The 20,970-nt window shown below is 41.8% G+C and overlaps 1 protein-coding gene across 1 annotated transcript; it reads right to left on the minus strand.

Annotated features, from left to right (window-relative positions):
- Positions 1-4,909: 4,909 nt before the first annotated feature.
- On the minus strand, positions 4,910-20,324 carry LOC119841370 (borealin-2-like). Its single transcript, XM_038368745.2, is given in 11 exon segments — positions 4,910-5,330; positions 6,300-6,386; positions 8,038-8,074; positions 8,076-8,165; positions 9,457-9,546; positions 11,613-11,683; positions 12,567-12,634; positions 14,396-14,456; positions 14,907-14,959; positions 17,877-18,005; positions 20,043-20,324. Coding segments are annotated over 11 exon segments (870 nt in total). The 5' UTR covers positions 20,179-20,324; the 3' UTR covers positions 4,910-5,282.
- Positions 20,325-20,970: the final 646 nt, after the last annotated feature.

Below are 20,970 nucleotides of genomic sequence, written 5' to 3' on the forward strand. Positions count from 1 at the left end.
GTTCTAGAGTTGTAGACAGTAGTGAGAAGGACAAAGGACAATTAGTTTTGCAGATGTTCCCACCTAGGAAGGTCAATATAAGAGAAAACATGAACATGCTCATTTGAAAATTTAATGGTTTCAGAGTAGCAGCTGTGTTAGTCTGTATTCGCAAAAAGAAAAGGAGTACTTATGGCACCTTAGAGACTAACAAATTTATTTGAGCATAAGCTTTTGTAAGCTACAACTCCGATGGCATCCGATGAAGTGAGCTGTAGCTTATGAAAGCTTATGCTCAAATAAATTTGTTAGTCTCTAAGGCGCCACAAGTACTCCTTTTCTTTTTGAAAATTTAATGTGTGTAATAGAGACTGATTAGCCTGTTGTACCAGAGGCAGGAGTCAACCTCTCAACAGCAAAGGCAAGATGATAGGTAAGGTAGGCCTTCAAAGTAAAGACAAGCAGCTTGTTTTATGCAACAGAGATGAGGAAACCAGTGGAGAAATGCAGAGGTGACATGCTCAAAATATCAGCCTAAGAAAATGATCTTTTCAGTATCATTCTGAAGGAATATGAGCATAGTTAGATGTTGTCAAGGCCAGACAAGAGGATGCTGTAGTAATCAAGCTGTGAAATGAGATCTTAGACAAGAGTTTTAGCTGTGTGAATGATTTAAAAAGGACATCTCTTACAGAAGTTATGCAGAAAGAAATAAGACTTAGATGCAAGGAGCTAGAGCGGTTCAAGTGAAAGACACCCATATGATAAGCCTAGGTGACAGAAGTATGGTGTTGTCCACAGCGATTAAGAAAGTAGCAGCAGGGAGGGGGGAGAAAGATTAAGATGGCAGGGTGTGATTTACTTTGGAGAGGAGACAGAGATGGTGGTTGAATTGGTGTTTCTGAATGAGATTACTTTGAGAACCTGTAAAGAGAGAAGAGAAGGGATAAACAACAGCACTCTGTAGCAATGCCTCCCCCAAAAGCACTGGGGGAAGGATGAAGAGGATCCTCCAAAGTACATACTGAAGGACTGATTAGAGAACTAGGACAGGACAAACTTTAGCTTTACCAGTCCCCACTGAATTCTTGTATTTCCATCGAGATATTTACATTGAGTTGTAATACTCATATCCCTAATTCTAAAAATGTGGATCAGTGGTTCTCAAACTGTGGGTCATGACCTCACTTTAATGGGGTCACCAGGTACAGCATTAGTCTTCCTGGGACCTAGGGCTGAAGCTAAAGCCCAAGCTCCACCCCAACCTGGGGCAATGGGGCTCAAGCTGCAACCCCCTTCCCCCCTAGCAGGGCTTCACCTGTGACCCCTTTTCCCTCCCACCCAGGACATCAGGGCTCAGGCTCCACCAAGGGGTTGTGGTGCAATTAAGTTTGAGAACCCCTGCTGTAGATGATCTTGCTGCTTATTTCATGTTAGTGATGTTATGCTTACTTAGTGGAACCAAGATAATGCAGCATTGTTACAAGTACTCAGCATAGGGAAATAGAACATGATTGCTATTTAAGAGTCTAGATTCCCACCCATGCACTGAAAAGGGTATTGATCAGCTCCAGGTGCTGAGGTAGGCAGGGAAGGAAGTAGTACTCATGATACTTATGTTTAAATGAGCAGTCTATTTTTGCACATGATTCCTTCCCGCTACAGCTTCTCTCACATCAGTGCTTAAGTTCATAATACTTGCTTAGGCTTGTTTAAGTACATCAAGTTTAAACATGTAAACATATACTTCCCTACCAACAATTGTGCAGCATTTTGATTATATGGTTTTGGGTAATGACTTGCAAAAGAAACAAGTTGAAGATAAGCACTAAGTGTTGTAGGATACAGCGTCCTAACAAGCTTGATAATGTCACTTGACAATAATTGGGTTCTTCTGAATTATTTATTGGGGTCCACTAAGATTAAAGAGCATAGACAGTGCGTTGACTTTGAGGACCTACTCACCATTTATGCCAAGTTATTTATCTTTATCTTGCCCAGCTGTCACAAACTCACCCTCAGTAAGCCTCAACCATAAGTGTATGTCTACACTTAAAAATGCTGCAGCTGCACCTTGATAGTCCTTCAGTGTAGACATTAATTACGCCTACACCAAGATTTTCCCATAAGCATAAGTAGTCTACCTCCCCAATAGGCAACACCTAGTCCAACAGAAGAATTCTGTTGACCTCTTGACTGCATTAGGAATTTACAACAGTATAATTATACATCTCAGATTTTTCACACTCCTGAGAGATAAAACTATACTGATTTAAGTTCCTAGTGCAGATCAGGGTTTAGGGTGTTACTACCTCCTACAGAGGGATTAAAAGCTTCTTTCAAACCTAAAGAAACATTGTCAAGAATATTCTGGAATATGTGGTATAGTTATTTTACTTTACTCATGTACACTGTATATTACTGCTCTATTTGAGTACCTAAGAGGTTACTAATACTGATCAAAATTGAGCTGTTCTAGCTACTCACTGTACCTCCTTTCCAATCCCTCTGTGAGCATAAGGATTTTTTCTAATCCATCTTCCTCTTCCCTCTACTGCATTACCCTACCACCCTCACATAGTATAGCTGCAATTTCTGAAATGGGTAACTTTAAGAAAAAGGAGGTCTTGCATTTCTGAACTTAATGGCAAGATATGTGGAAATATCTTCTCAGGACTTCCACAGCTGTAAAACAGCTGCAACCCCAGTTTTATACATCATCTCTGGACAGTTATATGCTTCTTGGTGAGGTGGTAGAGATGGCATTATTGACATGGCTTGGATCATCTTACGGGGGGGGGGGGGGGGTATTGCAAATTAGGACATGCACATTTGGTTTGTACTAGTATTGAATAGGGCAGTCAAGAGCTGTAGGATTGTTTTGACAGATCACAAGTACCAAAATTCTGACTTCCAAAAGAGTTCCCCCCCTTTTACCTTACATCTTGTCTGCACATGGACTTGTTCCTCATTTATTCCTAGGGTGTGTCCACCTACAGGGTTAATCAGGAAAATCTCCATGTTTAGAAAAGCCCCCAGAGTGGAAATACAAAAGGTATGAGAAAACTACCCTTAAAAGGAGTGAAATAGTAACCCAAAAGAGTCTATTACCACTAACTATAGGAACTATATGGCCAAGGTTGAAGGGCTTGCAAACTTTACTGAGGCTCAGGAGGAGAACATAAACCCTGATAATAAATTAACCAACTCTTCCCCCAATGCCATGGTAACCACACCTAACCTAGCCAAGAGAACACAATTATTTTTTTTGATATTCTCAACTTCCCAACATAACATTCTCCTTTGTTAATGTTTGAGAGTCTGCAAGGACTGTTTCCCTTTGATTATAATTGCCTTATTTTCATCTCTATTTTCTGCAGTGTAAAATTACCTAGTTTCATTAACTGGAACATGTAACCAGAAGGAGAAGCTGTTATGTACGTAGTTTTATGACAGACAAAGCAAATGCCTTTTAAGTAAAGATTCTAATGGGAAAGGGTCACTAGTGATGCAGAAGTGTCAAAAGCTGAACTAAGTAGGAGGTAATGTGACAAAGTTTCCTATGCTCTTAACAGAAATAAAGGATCATAAGAACAGCTACTGAAGTTAGAGAAATGAGCTCAGCCTTTCCACTGCTAATCCTCTACCACTACAGGACAGAGATTGCCATGAGTATCACTAGATCTGTATAGAGGCAGAGTACTAGGAAAATCCCTTAGTTTTAAAAAGCTACTCCAGCAGCACAGCTTTGCCTCTCACCATACTTAAATGTATGCCTATTTCCAGTGAAGGAATGACTCTAGGAAATATGCAGAATAGTAAGTGTACATTTAAGGGAAACCTACCTAAAAAGCCACTACAGGACCCCTGTAGCTCACGAAAGCTTATGCTCAAATAATTTGTTAGTCTCTAAGGTGCCACAAGTACTCCTTTTCTTTGAGCTACTAGAGTTCTCATAAGATTGATCAGGCTGCAGTCCTGCTCTTATTCCAACACAGACCCTTGTGTTGAAGCCCAGTTCATCTTTGCACCCAAGCTAGGTTGTTGTGAGAAGCAACACTAAAGTTTAGCTAGTAGAACATGCTTCTGTAAGTTATGCTCCAAACTTGAATGGAAATGACAGGACGGCCTACTATGCAAAAAATTTTGGTTGAAAGTCAACTCAAGCGGAAGGTTTTATCAGATATAGATTGTCAAAATAACTGTTCAGAAGGTTGCTATTTTTTACTCTTCAACTGCTAAACAATCCACTGCTAGTTTTATACTATTGTCCTCTTAGTTATCCAATAGCTTGATGTCAGAAAGATATAGATATGAAACAACCCCATGAACCGGAAAAGCTTCCTCTAATATGGAGGCTTCTTATAATCAAGATTGCAAGAGACAACTGTTCTTTGGATCAAGAGGGAAACCTGAAATGGTTTATGACATTCTGTTGATTATAATCCAATTCCAGATTCATTAACCCCATAAGGGTTATAAGATAAAGAACTGGCAGCTTGTGTCGACATAGTACACACAAGTAAAGCTTCAGGGTGCTGTATCAAGGAGTTTCGAAACTGAAAACTTCACAACAGTTGCAAAAATGAATTTAGGGAAGCCTAGTGAGAAACTGATCTAATACAGTTGAGCCCAAATGCCTTTCATTTAACTTAGGGTTTTTCTCTGAGTGTAGCCTGGTCTTAGTCACATGACTATGGGCTAGACTAGAGAAATACCAAGACAGCCTAACAGGAGTTTAGAGTGACATCTACCCTTCTTTAATTTACATTACACCCTCCATGCATGTCCCACCATACAAGTTACAAATTGAGACTTTCACATAGGTAGGTCTAAGCAGTTCTAAAAGAGTGAGTTTATATCACCTTACATAACCTTGAATTGGTGCTTAGCACTAATGCTGCATAACTTCAGAATGATGGGAACTAGCTTCTGATGCAACAGATATATTTTATTATATATTTCAATGTATAATTTATTGAGCGCAGGTGGTGAAAAATAGAGATGAGCAATCTGGAAAGGATACAAAATTGTCCCTTCATTAAACTAACATGAATAGGAAGCAGTCTCATCTTTCAGTTAAGGAAACAACTGGTAACATGGCTTTGAGGTTGTAAAAACATACTAATTTTACAGCAATGTGATCAGTAAGTCTTTCTATGCATAGAAAGTTTAATATGCAGTAAAAACTTTAAAAAAGATATTAAGTTCTATGTAAACATTTAAAACAGACAAGCAGTAATTGCACAGAATATTTATATAATACACAACTGAGAGAACAAGAGATATACACGTAGACTCCATTAACTTGGTTTAACTGTTGCTTTTCCACATAAAACAGTCAACTGGCTCTGGGGGGAAAGAAAGCCATTTTAGACCAACTTTATTGACAGACATTAAAACTAGAGTTGATTAAACTCTGCAAGACAGCTAAATTGAGGAGCAAATCTTCAGCAGTAGAGTAGTAGGATAATGTACAGATTAGCAGAGAGGGCAGAAGCATCTAGCTGCTGCCCAGTATTTAGCTTTTTAAAGACACCTCCCCACCCTGTGCTTGCAATAGAGACAGAGGCATGCCAATATTGTAGCTGTCAAATCTTCAGTCTGCTATAATTCATATAATTTAAAGTAAGGTCCCACCATCTATAAGGGTGGCTCACTTTTCCATACAATACTCATTACCTACTCATAACTATGGATATTTCAACTGTATTTCTAATTACATATTAGCCAGGTCTTAGAGTCCCCATTACAATAACCTCATGGAAGAGGGCCACTAGTTGGCATAAAATTAGTAGTGCTGGTTAGCAGCAGAGTACAATTTCTCTCCTGAAGAGGAGTATATAAGTACACAGTCAATGTCAAGGGAGGAGTTACTGTCCAAGCTTAGTACAGATTTGATGGAACCCCTATAGTTCTTATTCAGAGAGTGATGTACAATCACCTCCATCAATATACATGATGTGAAACTCAGCTGTCTTTGATTTGATTTGAAGATTGACACATTGATATTGGTCAGAGTTATTTGATTTGAAGATTGACACATTGATATTGGTGAGAAAAGCAGAGTTTCTTCACAAGCAGGCAGGCAGACATGAGGAGAAAAATTCTGCCCTTTCTTTAGAAGCAATGTCACTGACAGGTCTCAATAAAATAGACCTATACAAAGTCTGTCTCTTTCTAGTATGGGGAAAATGTTGCAGCAACATTTCTCCCTTACTAGAAATAGTTTGCTCCTTGCATAGGTGATTTGAAGACTAAGTGCCAGGACTGCTGTGCAATCTTAGACTATTTACAAGACACTGGTTCCGTAAACTTACCACCAGATTATGAATATGCTGAACTGTGTCATCATTAAGCAACTCGACATTGATGTTATGGAGGTCTTCACCGGCAGAACAGAGAGTCTGAGCATAATCACAAAGTTATTAAATTTTGAGATTAAACTATTCAGCATGTTTCACATGAATCACCATATCAGTTTTTCTTACAACCATGCACTGAAGTTGAGTTGAGGCATATATTTAACAGCTTTACTGGCTCAAAGAACATTCTGCCCAAAAAGTTAATCTGTACATGTCTCTTTCCAACTTATCATTGGCTTTAGTTATGACTGACATTACAAACACAAGTTAATAGGCCATTAAACTAGGGCTGCTGCTGGTCAGGGAGCCAAATCCAAGTGGAAATAATTCAAGAAACAAGAGTTCTCAGCACCCCAAGAGCACAGTGAGATGTCAGTTTTGTTAGCTAACCAATATCCATCAACTTTCACAACCAGAATCCCTTCTTTCAAAGTCAGCAGTAGTGCAGACTGAAACAAGTTATTTAGAGTTTCTTTAGTCCAAGTGTTCAGTTATTTTAGACTGTACAGCCCCGTGAAGGTGTAGGGCAAATGCCTCAAATGCTTATTTCACGTCACTAATCCTGGTCAGTATAGTCATTGGTACGATACCTAGAAACCTTCATCATAGGTCCAAGTATTCAGACAAGAATCTAAGTCATTTACTAGTCAGACACCAATGAGTATTTAGCTGTTACCATACAAGAAAAAGATCTTGGAGTCATTGTGGATAGTTCTCTGAAAACATCCACTCAATGTGCAGCAGCAGTCAAAAAAGCTAACACAATGTCGGGAATCATTAAGGAAGGGATAGCTAATAAGACAGAAAATATCATATTGCCTCTCTATAAATCCACGGAATGCCTACATCTTGAATACTGCATGCAGATGTGGTCGTCCCATCTCAAAAAAGATATATTGGAATTGAAAAAGGTACAGAAGAGCAACAAAAGTGATTAGGGGTATGGAACTGCTGCCATATGAGAGGTGATTAATAAGACTCGGAATTTTCAGTCTGGAAAAAAGAGATAATTAAGGGGAGATATGATAGAGGTCTATAAAATCATGCCTGGGGTGGAGAAACTAAATAAGGAAGTGCTATTTACTCCTTCTCGTAATACAAGAACTAGGGGTCACCAAATGAGATTAAAAGGCAGCAGGTTTAAAAAAAAAACAAAAACAAAAAGGAAGTATTTCTTCACACAATGCAGTCAACCTGTGGAATTCTTTGCCAGAGGATGTTGTGAAGACTATAACAGGGTTCAAAAAAGAACTAGCTAAGTCCATGGAGGATAGGTCCATCAATGGCTATGAGCCGGCATAGGCAGGGATGGTGTCCCTAACCTCTGTTTGCCAGAAGCTGGGAATGGGTGACAAGGGATGGATCACTTGATGATTACCTGGTCTGTTCATCCCCTCTGGGGCACCTAGCATTGGCGACTGTCAGAAGACAGGATACCGGGCTAGATGGACCTTTGGTCAGACCCAGTATGGCCATTCTTATGTTATAATATGGAAAGTTAATAGAAATGGTCATTTCAGAAAGTGACCATTTTGAAATGCCGTTTTGTTTACAAGCTGCTCACTTAACTCTAGCAACTGCTACTGCTAGCAAAGACAGGAAAAAAACATTTTCCAGATACCCTTTGTTTATACATCTGCCAGAGACAGATTAATTTAAAGCAGGTGAAATTGAAAAGTTAAAGGTTTACTACCTTTCCATCAGCCAGAGGTATATTACAAATGGAACAGCTTTTCCCGAGGCACTGAGTTACTTCTTAGTGACATGGCTTGGACTTTCTCTCTCATAGGTACAGTTCTTGAGACAGCTATTTGTGGTAGTCTAGAAGTGGAATACAAGAACAGAGTTTCCCCTCTAATAAATTGCATTTTCATGTCCTACAGCGAGCCATTAGGGCCAATGTGATTCAGTAACAGCCAGCTTTGTGATGTGTGCACTTAATGGGCGCTCATTTTTACTTTGTTCTACAAACTGTTTAGAACTAACACTAAAAAAAACGCAAACATCTTGAAGTAATAGTGTTTATTGGCACCACCAGGTAATGTTTTGCCATTCTGGCAGAGTGCAATACAACTGAGAAATTCTAGACCAATGATCAACTTTCAGTTGGGATTGGACATTTTATATGGAGAAGAACAGTCTCCAGTTATCACAGTGAACACTAACACTCACCCTAAAGCATCAGTTTTTAAGCCAATCTAATTATTAGGGAGTAGGAAAAGACTCATTAGCAACAGATTATCCAGGACTGGACTACTGCAGGGTTTCTTGCACCTTCCTCTGAAGCATCTAATGTTGGCTACTTTCAGAGGCAGGAGACTGGAGTAGATGATTGACAGGTCTGACATGGAATTCCTATATTTCCCTTGTATTTAACATTATTTTGTACTGTAGTCAAAGGCAGACTCCAATACTTGAGAGCAAGTATAATGTTTCAGGCATCTTTAACCTGAAAGAGGCAGACTCTTGATACAATGGCATAATAATTGCAGGCCAGGGTAACGCTGTGAACCACTTTGCGGCTCAAGGCTGATTTTAAATATCTTACTGTAAAGGATTTCATTTCAGAAGGTTGTTTCTGCCAGAAGCAAGTTCAAAATTACCAGTTTTAAGAACATTTCCAGCTACAATGTATAGTTGAACTGACTAGAAGTATTTGTATGAATTTATACAAAACGTTGCAAGTACTTTCAACCAAGAGTGAATTATTTCAGCTAAATTAGAGTACTGAAAACTGGTTTCTAAACTGTTGCTTTCTCTACATGTGTTGACTATATAGTTTACAGAAACGCAAGTAGTTTGCGCCCCATTAAGCCAGCTTCAAAAGGTAACCTTAACGATGAAAGCATAGCCAGTACCTCCAGAATTTCAACACAAGTGTAAACTGTATCCACTTCAGTCTCTTCTCCCATCCTCCTCCATGAACAGGAACACTTTTATAGATAGAAGCCATCCTCCTTTCCTAAAATCCTGCAGTGGCAGACACTGTACTTACAAAGATCTTCACATTGTCTGGTTCAAAGGAGTATTCCTTATTTGGTATCCAGATATATATGGTTGTAAGTGAGTTTAAAAAGAAAAGATGAGTTGTGCTATGACCTGAAAGGCTTACCTTCTAGAAACCCGTGGAGCAGATTTATAGTTTGCAGCTGTAGACGTAGGAGCCTTAAAATGCCTCACATTTGGAGTGGAGCATGCAGATCTGTCAGAAAAACAGCATTCGCTTTCACGCAGTACAGTGCTTTTAGTCTAGAGAGTTCCAGTTATGAAGCACATATTTTAAATTCCCTAAGCAGAAGACTGGTAAATTAGACAATGTTACAGTACTTTGTAGTTATCTAGTTAATGTTGCTTTAAAAAAAAAAGGGGGGGGGATGGGGCACAGCAAATGTGAAGTTCTTTACACAGCAAGATACAATCCAACAGAATCTAGCCTATTTAAGTAGAGGGGGATAGAAGCAATATAGGCTTATTTGTATTAGGAACTGGCTGAGAGAGCACAGTTTCTGGACATCGTTAAGCAGAGGTTCCTATTCAGTCTCCTGGCAATTTTAATCAAAAGTGGAGGGAGTATTCCTAAAATCAGTTCTCGCAAGAAATCTTGAGAAGCCACATCTGAGCCAGAGCCAGAGAACAGCCACTTCTAGTTTGGGATCCTAATGGGCCCATAAAGATGATTTTGGAGCTAGGGATTGAAGCCCTCCCCACACACAAAATTGAGAGAGTTCGCTTCAGGACCTGGTATGAGCAAAATGCTACTGAACATTAGGGAAAAGCCATGCACCAGAGACTGACACAACAGGTTTTGCCTACCCAAGGAGCTGACTAGTTTTACAGGTCAGTTTTGTGGATTTGAAGATTATCTGTAATCCTAAATTAGGAGTCTGAATAACTAAACCCTAGTTAAGGCTTCTAGTTTTCTTCTCATGTACAGTAGGAGTTGATTCAACATCTAGAATATACTTTAAAAGAGGACAGAAGGTGTATGTTAAAAATCTGTGCAATTATGTATTGCAACTGTTCACTTTTTAAGAATCTGAACATGTCTTACTAGTTTATGTCAATTTGACTGGAGACATCAGTCCCTCTGACTTGAAAATCAAAGAAGAGTAGACTTCAGCTCATCTTTGCTGTAAGTAGCTCAAATAGATATTCCACTACTGATATTCATGCAAATCCCTTTCAGCCATTAAAATTAGCAAAAGTATTACCATATAGTTTGTTATTCTTGTTAACTGAAGCATTTCAAGTTACTTATATTTCCTGCATTAAATGTTATCTAGTTAATCTTTAATTGCAGACATTTTTATAAAAAAAAAATCAGTACTTGTGGCACCTTAGAGACTAACAAATTTATTTGAGCATAAGCTTTCGTGAGCTACAGCTCACTTCATCAGATACATGCAGTGGAAAATACAGTGGGGAGATTTTATAGATACAGAGAACATGAAACAATGGGTGTTACCAGACACACTGTAATAAGAGTGATCAGTTATTACTATCAGGAGAGGGGAAAAAAAAAAAACCCTTTTGTAGTGATATGGTGGGCCATTTCCAGCAGTTGACAAGAACGTGTGAGGAACAGTAGGGAGCGGGAAATAGTTTTACTTGGAGTGGATGTGTCATTACACAAAGTAAAACTATTTCCCCCTACTATATGCCCCCTACTGTTCCTCACACGTTCTTGTCAACTGCTGGAAATGGCCCACCTTGATCATCACTACAAAAGGTTTTTTTCCCCCTCTCCTGCTCGTAACAGCTCACCTTACCTGATCACTCTCCTTACAGTGTGTATGGTAACACCCACTGTTTCATGTTCTCTGTGTATATAAAATCTCCCCACTGTATTTTCCGCTACATGCATCCAAAGAAGTGAGCTGTAGCTCACGAAAGCTTATGCTCAAATAAATTTGTTAGTCTCTAAGGTGCCACAAGTACTCCTTTTCTTTTTGCGAATACAGACTAACACGGCTGCTACTCTGAAACCAGACACTTTTATATTGAAAACACTTGTATGCACAAGTGTTTTCATTCAAATGGATTGCACTATAACCCTTTAGCAGCCACCCCATTTTGGGGGGTGGGGGGGTGCCATCTGATTCAAATGTACTTCAGCAGGGTATATCGCATAAAATCTGATCCAGCTTGTGTAATGTTCATTAAATTCTTTCTCCTTAGAGTTTAAAAAAAAAAATCCACACTGCGATTTCTTTGAAAAGCCACTCAGTCCAAATAAATTACAAAAACTACTAAAGATCATGGTCTTACCTGGAAAGAGAGTGGTTTTCTTTGAGATGTATGCTGGAAGCTAAAGAAACCAGTGATTTTGTTTTAGACACCTTAAAACAAATAAAGCATTGTTAGAATAAATTACATTAAATGTAATAGGACTGAGACTTTCAGATGAAGACTTAAACCTCCTAAAACCCTTGCTGAATAAGGAATTATACCCACTTTATAGATGAGTAAAGTGAGGCACATGAAATCCCTATGCTATGGCTTTACTGTACTGAACGGCTTACTGTCTTGCTTGTCTTGACAGTTCAGTACACCACATAACATTGTTTTCAAACGAGCCATTTTGGCACATCTACACACATGCTTGTACCACTAGATCAAGTCTTTTTGCTGGATATGGGGAAGAAGACCCATGTCCTAATGCCCAGTTGAAACTTGCAAGTCATTCAGCAAAACCAAGTCCCTGAGTTGTGGGACAGAGTTAAGATTGGATAAGTTGATGCAGATGCAATGCTTTTTATCACTGTTGGTCTCTAAAAACAACCCATTCAAATATGGGGAGGTATCTACTGAACATAAGGTGGGCATCAAACAGTTATGTTTTAACAGAAAAATCAAGTTAGAGATTTTAGAGTCCCACCGTATCCCCTAATGATTCAGCAGGATGGACCCTTACCAGAGAGTTACTCAATTTCAGGAGGAGACTTAAATAGTACTGAATTTACAGCCAATGATTGTTGTACATACTTTTATTAATTCATTATCTGTTGATTACCAAACGAGTTCACAATAGGATTTTATATTAAAAATTTAATTAAAATAAGCATATTGGACCACAGCTAATTTTGAAACAAGTTTTGGGTTGTTGTTTTTTTTTTAAATAATTTATTTTAAGATGACAAGCAGACAACTGACCAGGAACCAACCGAGGTAGTCTCAGGTTTCAGGACAGATCTAGCCTGGTTATTTTCTTTTAACACATACCTTTTGAGATGCTTTCTTGGCAGGCACATTCTCCTCATCTTTATATTCAACAATTGTAGTTACCTTAACTAAAAAAAGCAAACAAAAAAAAAAATTCAAAGCGGGTTAGAAATACATGGAATATTAATAGCTCCAGCGATGGGCACCACAACAAGCCCATTTATCTCTACATTGACTGTTAGTAGACAAATAGCAATTGATTGCACCATTTGATGGCCATTTGGCACTCAGTTCAATGCTTAGATGGATTGCAAGTGTGCCGAACATCATAACTACTGTATATGGATCTCCACCCTCATTGACATGTCTGGGATGCCAAGGATACCAAGTGACCCCCACCCCCCACCCTAGAGTAGGTTCACACACTGTAACAGAGGTGAAGCATTGCTACTGCACCTGTTCTGAGATTAAAGAAAAAAAAAAAAAAAAACTCTTTTACAGAGATGAGGTGGACCAACTTCTGTTGGCGAGAGAGACAAGGTTTCAAGCTACACAGAGCTCAGGTCTGAGAAAGGTACTGAGTGTCACAGCTAAATACAAGGTCAGACAGTTTAGCATAAGTAGTTAGCACACATTCTAAGGGACTATTCAAGGTGAAGTGGCCAACAACACCCTTATAGTCAGAGGACAAAAGGGTTAGTGGGGTGCAGATTGTTGTAATAAGCCATAAATCCAGTGTCTTTGCTAGAGACTAAAAACCATGGTTTTATTAAAGTTATGAATGTAAACTCCCAAACTCATCTTTTAAGTGTGCAGGTTTCCTTTGAGGATGAGGACTGATAGGACAGATACAGAGTGATCAGTTGTTCTTTTATAGACAATAGTCCATCAGATAGGTGACCAGAATGGGACTCCCCAAGACACTTGCATTCTACTCCCGGCTCTGCCACTGATTTTTGTGACCTTGGGAAACTCACTTCACCTGTGTTCCCCTCCACCCTTTATTCAGATTGTAATCTCTTTGCAGATATTTTTACAGTACCCAACACAATGCTGCACCACTCTGTTTCCCGCTTCCAGCACTTCCAAATATCTGTTGGGACTTCTAATAAGACTGGAACTTTTTAGCTTGGAAAAGAGACGACTAAGGGGGAGGCTATACTGGAATTGGAAAAGGTTCAGAAGAGGGCAACGAAAATGATTAGGGGTATGGAACTGCTGCCATATGAGGAGCAATTAATAAGACTGGGACTTTTCAGCTTGGAAAAAAGATACGACTAAGGGGGGGGAAATATGACAGAGGTCTATAAAATCATGCCTGGTGTGGAGAAAGTAAATAAGGAAGTGCTATTTACTCCTTCTCATAACACAAGAACTAGGGGTCACCAAATGAAATTAATAGGCAGCAGGTTTAAAAAAAAAAAAAAAAGGAAGTATTTCTTCACACACAGAGTCAACCTGTAGAACTCTTTACCAAAGGATGTTAAGGCCAAGGCTAACAGGGTTCAAAAAAGAACTAGATAAATTCATGGAGGATCAGTCCATCAATGGCTATTAGCCAGGATGGACAGGGATGGTGTCCACAGCCTCTGTATGCCAGAAGCTGGGAATGGGTGACAGGGAATAGACCACTTGATGATTACCTGTTCTGTTCATTCCCTCTGGGGCACCTGGCAATTGGCCACTGACGGAAGACGAACTAGGCTAGATAGACCTTTGGTATGACCCGGTACGGCTATACTTTTGTAGGATTTACTGTAATAAATTATATACTCATAGTACCAAAGGGAGTCTTAATAACAATACTGCTTTTGCAGTCACTAAATTCATACCATTAATAATAAAAAAATAAATCAGATACTGGTAATCCATGCCATGAAATCATTCACCTCTTTTGCTGCAATTCCTCACCAGCCTGGTATTTGGAATGTCCTCTACAGAACAGTCATTCTAGAAGATATTTAAAGAACTAATTGAAATCTGTACAATCAGTAAATTTCCCCAAGATGCACATTTATGTTAGCCTAGGGGAGAGGGTGACTAAGTTTGTAAAGTGAAGTTATTCAAGGTGTTTTCAGAGATAGTTTCCAGCATGAGGTAAAGATTACGTTCAGCAAATCCATTTTCAGTCACATGCACAAGACAGGATGGGAGTGAATAACTAAACTTGAAGTTGTGGCAACAATATCTGTAAGTTACCCTAAAAGAGTCAGATACAATGTGCAGTAGTTTCATACTATTATAGGCCATTGTGTCATGCCACATATTTTTGTTTGGCACTTTTTTTTTCTTAAATTAAGCTAATAGCAAAGAATGTTCCTTTTAAAGTTCCTTTGTGTTGTCAGTAAGAAATTAAAATTTTCCATATTTAAAGTTCTGCTACAATTTACAAACACTTACCGCTACAACAGCGGCAGCTACAACAGCAGCTTCATCTCCTCCTCCTTGCAGGTCTGTTACACAAGGGAAAAAAACCAACCAAACAAACATACATATCCTGTTTACAGTAACTACTATTTGCTTAACTAGATATGGGGTGGGCAAACTTTTGGGCCCAAGGGCCACATCTGGGTATGGAAATTGTATGGCAAGCCATGAATGCTCATGATATTGGGGGTTGGGTGCAGGAGGGGGTGCAGGCTCTGGGGTAGGGCCAGAAATGAGGTTCACGGTGTGGGAGGGAGCTCTGGGCTGGGACTGGGAGGAAGACTTCAGCTAGGGGTGCAGGAGGTTACTCTGGCCTGGGACAGAGGGGTTCAGAGGAGGATCAGGGCTGGGGAAGGGGGTTGGGGCACGGGAGGGGGTCAGGGGTGCAGGCTCTGGGCGGCGCTTACCTCAAGCGGCTCCTAGAAACAGCAGCAGCATGCTCCCCCTCTGTCTCCTACGCAGAGGCGTGACCAGGTGACTCAGCATGCTGCCCTGTTCACAGGCGCCACCCCTGCAGCTCCCATTGGCCGCAGTCTCAGGCCATTGGGAGCTGCAGGGGCAGCACTTGGGGCAGGGGCAGCGTGCAGAAACCCCTGGCTTCCCCTATGTGTAGGAGCTAGAGGGGGAACATGTTGCTGCTTCTGGAAGCCGTGCAGAGTGGGGCAAGCCCTCAACCCCACTCCCCGGCGGGAGTGGGGCAAGCCCTGGATCCTGCTTCCCCACGGGAGCTCGAGGGCTGGATTAAAATGTTTGGTGGGCTGGATGCGGCCCCTGGGCCGTAGTTTGCCCACACTTGTTCTAGATGAAGGAGAGAGCCTGGAAGAGAACAAGTTACGCAGCTGGGGAGAAAGCTGTGATGCACAACTGATGCAAGAAAGTGACCTTGACTGGGTTGGTATGTCATTTGTATAATTTCAAGCCCAAAAAGAGAGTTTTAGGGCTTGTCTTGATGGAGAAAATGCACAGCAACCTGGGGTGTGAATCTACAAAGCATTAACATGTCATGCACTAACCATCCATGTGGACCTTGCTGCTACACTGGAGTAGGTCAAAGTGCACGTGGGAACTTTTGGTGCAGAGCAACAGGATCCACATGGACAATTAGCGTGCAGAAAGTTTGTGCACTGTAGATTTACACCCCAACATGCCATACACTAATTCAATATCTGAACAAGCCCTTCATTTCATAATTTCTTGAATTCTGAAGGCCAACAGCTCAGAAACCAGCTTTCCCCACTATTCTAGGGTGCTGATACCTCTAAAGGAGCTACGTATAGTCTCACAAAACATGGTTTGTAACTGAAAGAAAAGGGAAGGAAAGCTTACATTTAAGGCATTAGTCACAGTTGTAACTACTTTAGACTGGGATTTTAGCAGAAGCTAGGCATCCAGATCCACTTTGATTAACACTAGATTCCATAAGCATATCCTGATTTGGTCTTTATTTGGTCCCATATGAGAGTTTCACTTGGGAAGAGAAACTTCTGAAACCAATATTCCTATAGCAGCAAATTACTGCTGCTGTCTATCACAGATTGATTTGCTTCTATTATTTAATAAGTACAAGTTGGAATCAAAACAGTCTTAAGCCTAATTACTTACATGGTGAGAAGATTTGATAGTATAGGGTTCTATTGCTTGGAGTCTTTAAATCTAGACAAAAAAGAAAAGGAGTACTTGTGGCACCTTAGAGACTAAAATTTATTTGAGCATAAGCTTTCGTGAGTTACAGCTCACTTCATCGGATGCTGTAGCTCACGAAAGCTTATGCTCAAATAAATTTGTTAGTCTCTAAAAGGTGCCACAAGTACTCCTTTTCTTTTTTGCGAATACGGCTGCTACTCTGAAACCTATAAATCTAGACAAAGTGTCTTTCTCATTCATATATATGAGCTATATATATATCATATATATATATATGAATATAAAGCTCACACAGAAGTTCTGGGTTTGATGCAGGAGTTTTTGGGTGAAGTTCTATGGCCTGTTTTATACAGGTCAGATTAGCTGACCAGAGTAATAATTTCTAGTCTTTATGTATGATTGCATCACAATTAAAATGTAATAAATTGACTCAATCAAGGAAGTAGCTATCAAAAAGTCATAAGCAAATAACAGTCTACTCAGCAGTTCTCAAACTTCAGCAACCTGAGGACCCCCATTTTGATATAAAAATTTTCAGGGATCCTCAAGCTCCTCCACTCTGCCTCAGGCCCGACCCCTTCCTTCCCCCTCCCCGCTTACTCCATCCCCCCCCCCCCTCCGTTGTTCACTCTCCCCCACGCTCACTCATTTTCACCAGGCTGGGGCAGGGAGTTGGTGTGCAGGAGGGGGTGAGTGGTGCGGGCTCCAGCCAGGCAGCGCTTACCTCAGGTTGCTCCCAAAAGCGACCGGCACATCTCTCTGATAGTAGTTCCTTAGCAGAGGGGGTCAGGGGGTCTCCACACACTGCCCCTGCCTGCAGGCACTGCCCCTGCCGCTCCCACTGGCCGCAGTTCCCAGCCAATAGGAGCTGCAGAGTCAGCACTCGGGGCAGGGGCAGTGCGCGGAGACCCCCTGGCCCTCCCTCAGAGGCCGCTGGGATGTGCCGGCCGCTTCCGGGAGCGGCACAGAGCCAGGGCAGGTAGGGAGCCTGCCTTGCCCCCACTGCGCCTCTGGGCTTTTAGCACCTAAAGTCTCTTCAGTAGCATCTGGGAGATACAGCAGTTCCCCAGCGTGCAGGCGCTGGGAGGGAGAGAGAGGAATTGAGGGAGGAAGGAAAGGGAAGGTGTTGATCAGCAAGGCCCACAGAAGCCCTGGAGTACCGTTGGGGACCCCCAGAGGTCCGCGGACCCATTTGAGAAACCGTGGTCTACAGGGAGGCTTAGCACTACCCTTAAGACATGAAGGTAGATAGTGTTATCCATGCTGTTTACAAGCATGAATTCCAAGAAAACCACTTACTAAGCAAGTCTTTTCTTTTCATTTTTCTGACAGCAATGGGCATCTTCAGTAACTCCACTCTAAATGCTTTCTCAGCTGTTTGCATAAGTGAATCAATTTCTTTCTTCATTTCTTGAAGATTGTCTTTGGCTTCAAATAAAAAAAATAAACACCTGTTGCTAAGTGTACAATACACTTCCAAGTGCATTAATAGTTTGCCTGTTGGGTAGTACCTTTGTTCCAATTAAAGAGTAAAACTTAAAACTAGCATTATCCTTATTGAGGTACTTATATGCCCTCATCACCTTAGTCGTCAAGCGTCTCACCACTATTAATTAAGCCTCAGGACACTCTTGGAAAATATGGAAATGCCATCCCATTTTTACAGATGGATAATCTCTTCTTCTCTCATCTAGTTTGCCCAAGGTTACAAAGACAAACTGAAACCAGATCTTCTAAATCCCAGTTCACTGCTTTAACCACACACACACACACACACACACAAAATCTTTCCCCCAAAGAAAAATCTTAGATTAGCCATTAAGTGGAGGGAAGGAAAGAGATTGCATAAAATTAGTTTAACAACATTTTAGGTAAATAAAATGTATTTCTTTATTTAAAGAGGGATGATAAAGCTATCATTGCCTGCATACGAGTTAGCAAACCAATTTGTAGTGTCACACCTAGTAGGAAAAGTCTAAGGGTTGATTTTTCAAAGGTGCTGAACAAATCTATGGCTGTTTAGCAATTTAAACTAGTAGTTTGGCCTCTTTTGAAGGCTATTGTTCAATGGTGGTTAGTCTTTAAGTGCCCTGACAGGCAGTTTACAAAATCAAATGTTAACATTTAGTAAATTGTGCATTTGCCAAAGCTATATTTTTTTTATCATTGTATTGCATGCTGTTTGAATTGCCAGACTGATCTGATCAAATGTAGACTTCAGTAGCCATTGCCCATTGGTTTCAGTGCAGATGGTCAGTAAATATTAGAAGGCCTCTATTGATTTTACTGGAATAGTTCCAAGAAGTCTAGTTCAACTAATTTCATTAGAAATCCTTAGACCATAATAAGTCAGCTTGTTGCCTCTGATAACGTCAAGCTTACATATCAGGATTGATGTCACATGTATGTTTTGTTTTTTAAACTAGACATGGATTATGTAGTTAGAAATCAAACGTAAATACATGTATTTATTCATTCTGCAGACAATAATCATCCCAATATAAGTTGTACAGGGTAGTTCTGTGCCCCAATGCTTAAGTTGAAAGTGCAGATGAAAAGTTTCCACATTCATAAGAACACCAATAGACCCATGAATTCTATGAAGATGCTAACTCCCATTATCTACATCCTGTTTGCACAAATCCAAACTTTATCTACTAGTGCCCACGTTTTTTTTTTTTTTTTTTTTTAAAAATACAGGTTTCCATTTATCATTCTGTCTTTCTTTCAAGTGTTTCGCCATGTCCGCTTTTAAGGCATCAGCCTTAGTGAACTAAATCTAGGAAGGGACTGTAAAGAAAACAAACCTAACATTTAAGGAGGATTGTCTAACTGGAAGTTGTGCTGTTGTTCCCAGCTACCTGCCTCCATTTCTAGCTGAGGGTAGGAAGCGGGCCACTCTGTGCCAACATACCAGGCAGCACCCACCCCAAGAGCAAGGGTGCACTTGGTCAGTGGGATCGACAGCCCTCTTCCTCCTTCACGTGAGGAACTAAGGGGCATCAGCAGACCAGCCTCAGTCACCGTGATTGTCCCTCACGGCGCCGACCTCACCATGCGGAGCGGGCCGCGGCCGGCGCCCGCTGCCGAGTAACGCTGCTCAGGGGAAGCCACTTGCTCCGGTTTGGCCCCTGCAGCGGGCGGGAGCGGCTTTGACCCGATACCCAGGAAGGCGAATCATCGGGCCCCAGCCCCTGCGCGGCGGGAGAGCGGCCTCCCGCGGGGCCCGCCCCGCACGGAGACTCACCCGCAGACCGCCCCCGGCTGAGGGGGCCCCCCCCCAGACAGCGGGCGGGACGGGAGAGAGGAAGACGCGCGGGCCTGGAACGGAGAAGGCCCAGCAGCCACCACCCCAGCCGAGCGGCTGGCGGGGGGCGGCCCCGCAAGCTGCCCTTTGCTCCGGCCAGAGCCTCCGCGCGGGGAGGGGCCCGGCCCGGCGCGGGGCGGGGCGGGGCAGCGCCTCACCCTGCTGGTTGAAGCCCCTGAGGAAGAGGCTGATCCGCTGGTCCTTCTGCTGCTGGGTCAGCGCGCCCCGCTCTGTCTCCACACCGGAGTCGGCGCTGCGCTTCTTGCCCGCGGCAAGGTACTTCTTCGGCGGCATGGCTGCGCGAGCGAGCTCCGCGCCCGCCCGGCGAGCGCTTATAGCCGCGGGGCTTCCCCTCCTCCGCAGGGCTCCAGCCCGCCTGGGCCGAGAGGAGGCGTCACACCGCGGAGCGCCCCCTGCCGGGGCCGAGAGGAGGGGTCACTCTGGCATTCAGCCCACCTCCCCAGGGCTCGGAGGGATAAACCCGCCTCACCTGCCTTTTTTAATCAGAAAACGTAATAACGTAAGGCAGAGTTTCGGAGCAGCAGCCGTGTTAGTCTGTATGCGCAAAAAGAAAAGGAGGACTTGTGGCACCTTAGAGACCATCACATTTATTTGAGCATAAGCTTTCGTGAGCTACAGCTCACTCCCCTCTGGTATTTTCCACCAAATGCATCCGATGAAGTGAGCTGTAGCTCACCAAAGCTTATGCTCTACTAAATTTGTTAGTCTCTAAGGTGCCACAAGTCCGCCTTTTCTTTTTGTAAAGCAGAGTGTGTGACTGGACACGTGTTCGTTTAATATTATGAGTTTGGGGGTCCAGGCAACGGTCCCGTTAATACGTTTGTTTACCTAGTTCTTTTGCCAGACTTTTTCCTCCTACCCTTTGACTTAATATCAGCTTGCAAACATAGACTTCAAACTGCAGAAATAAGAGGTTTCAGAGTAGGAGCTGTTAGACTGTATTCCCAGAAAGAAAAGGAGGACTTGTGGCACTTTAGAGACTAACCAATTTATTTGAGCATAAGCTTTCGTGAGCTATAGCTCACTTCATCGGACGCATTCGGTGGAAAATACAGAAATAAGGGC

This window comes from Dermochelys coriacea, chromosome 12, assembly GCF_009764565.3.
Source record: "Dermochelys coriacea isolate rDerCor1 chromosome 12, rDerCor1.pri.v4, whole genome shotgun sequence".
NCBI classification, from domain to species: domain Eukaryota; kingdom Metazoa; phylum Chordata; order Testudines; family Dermochelyidae; genus Dermochelys; species Dermochelys coriacea.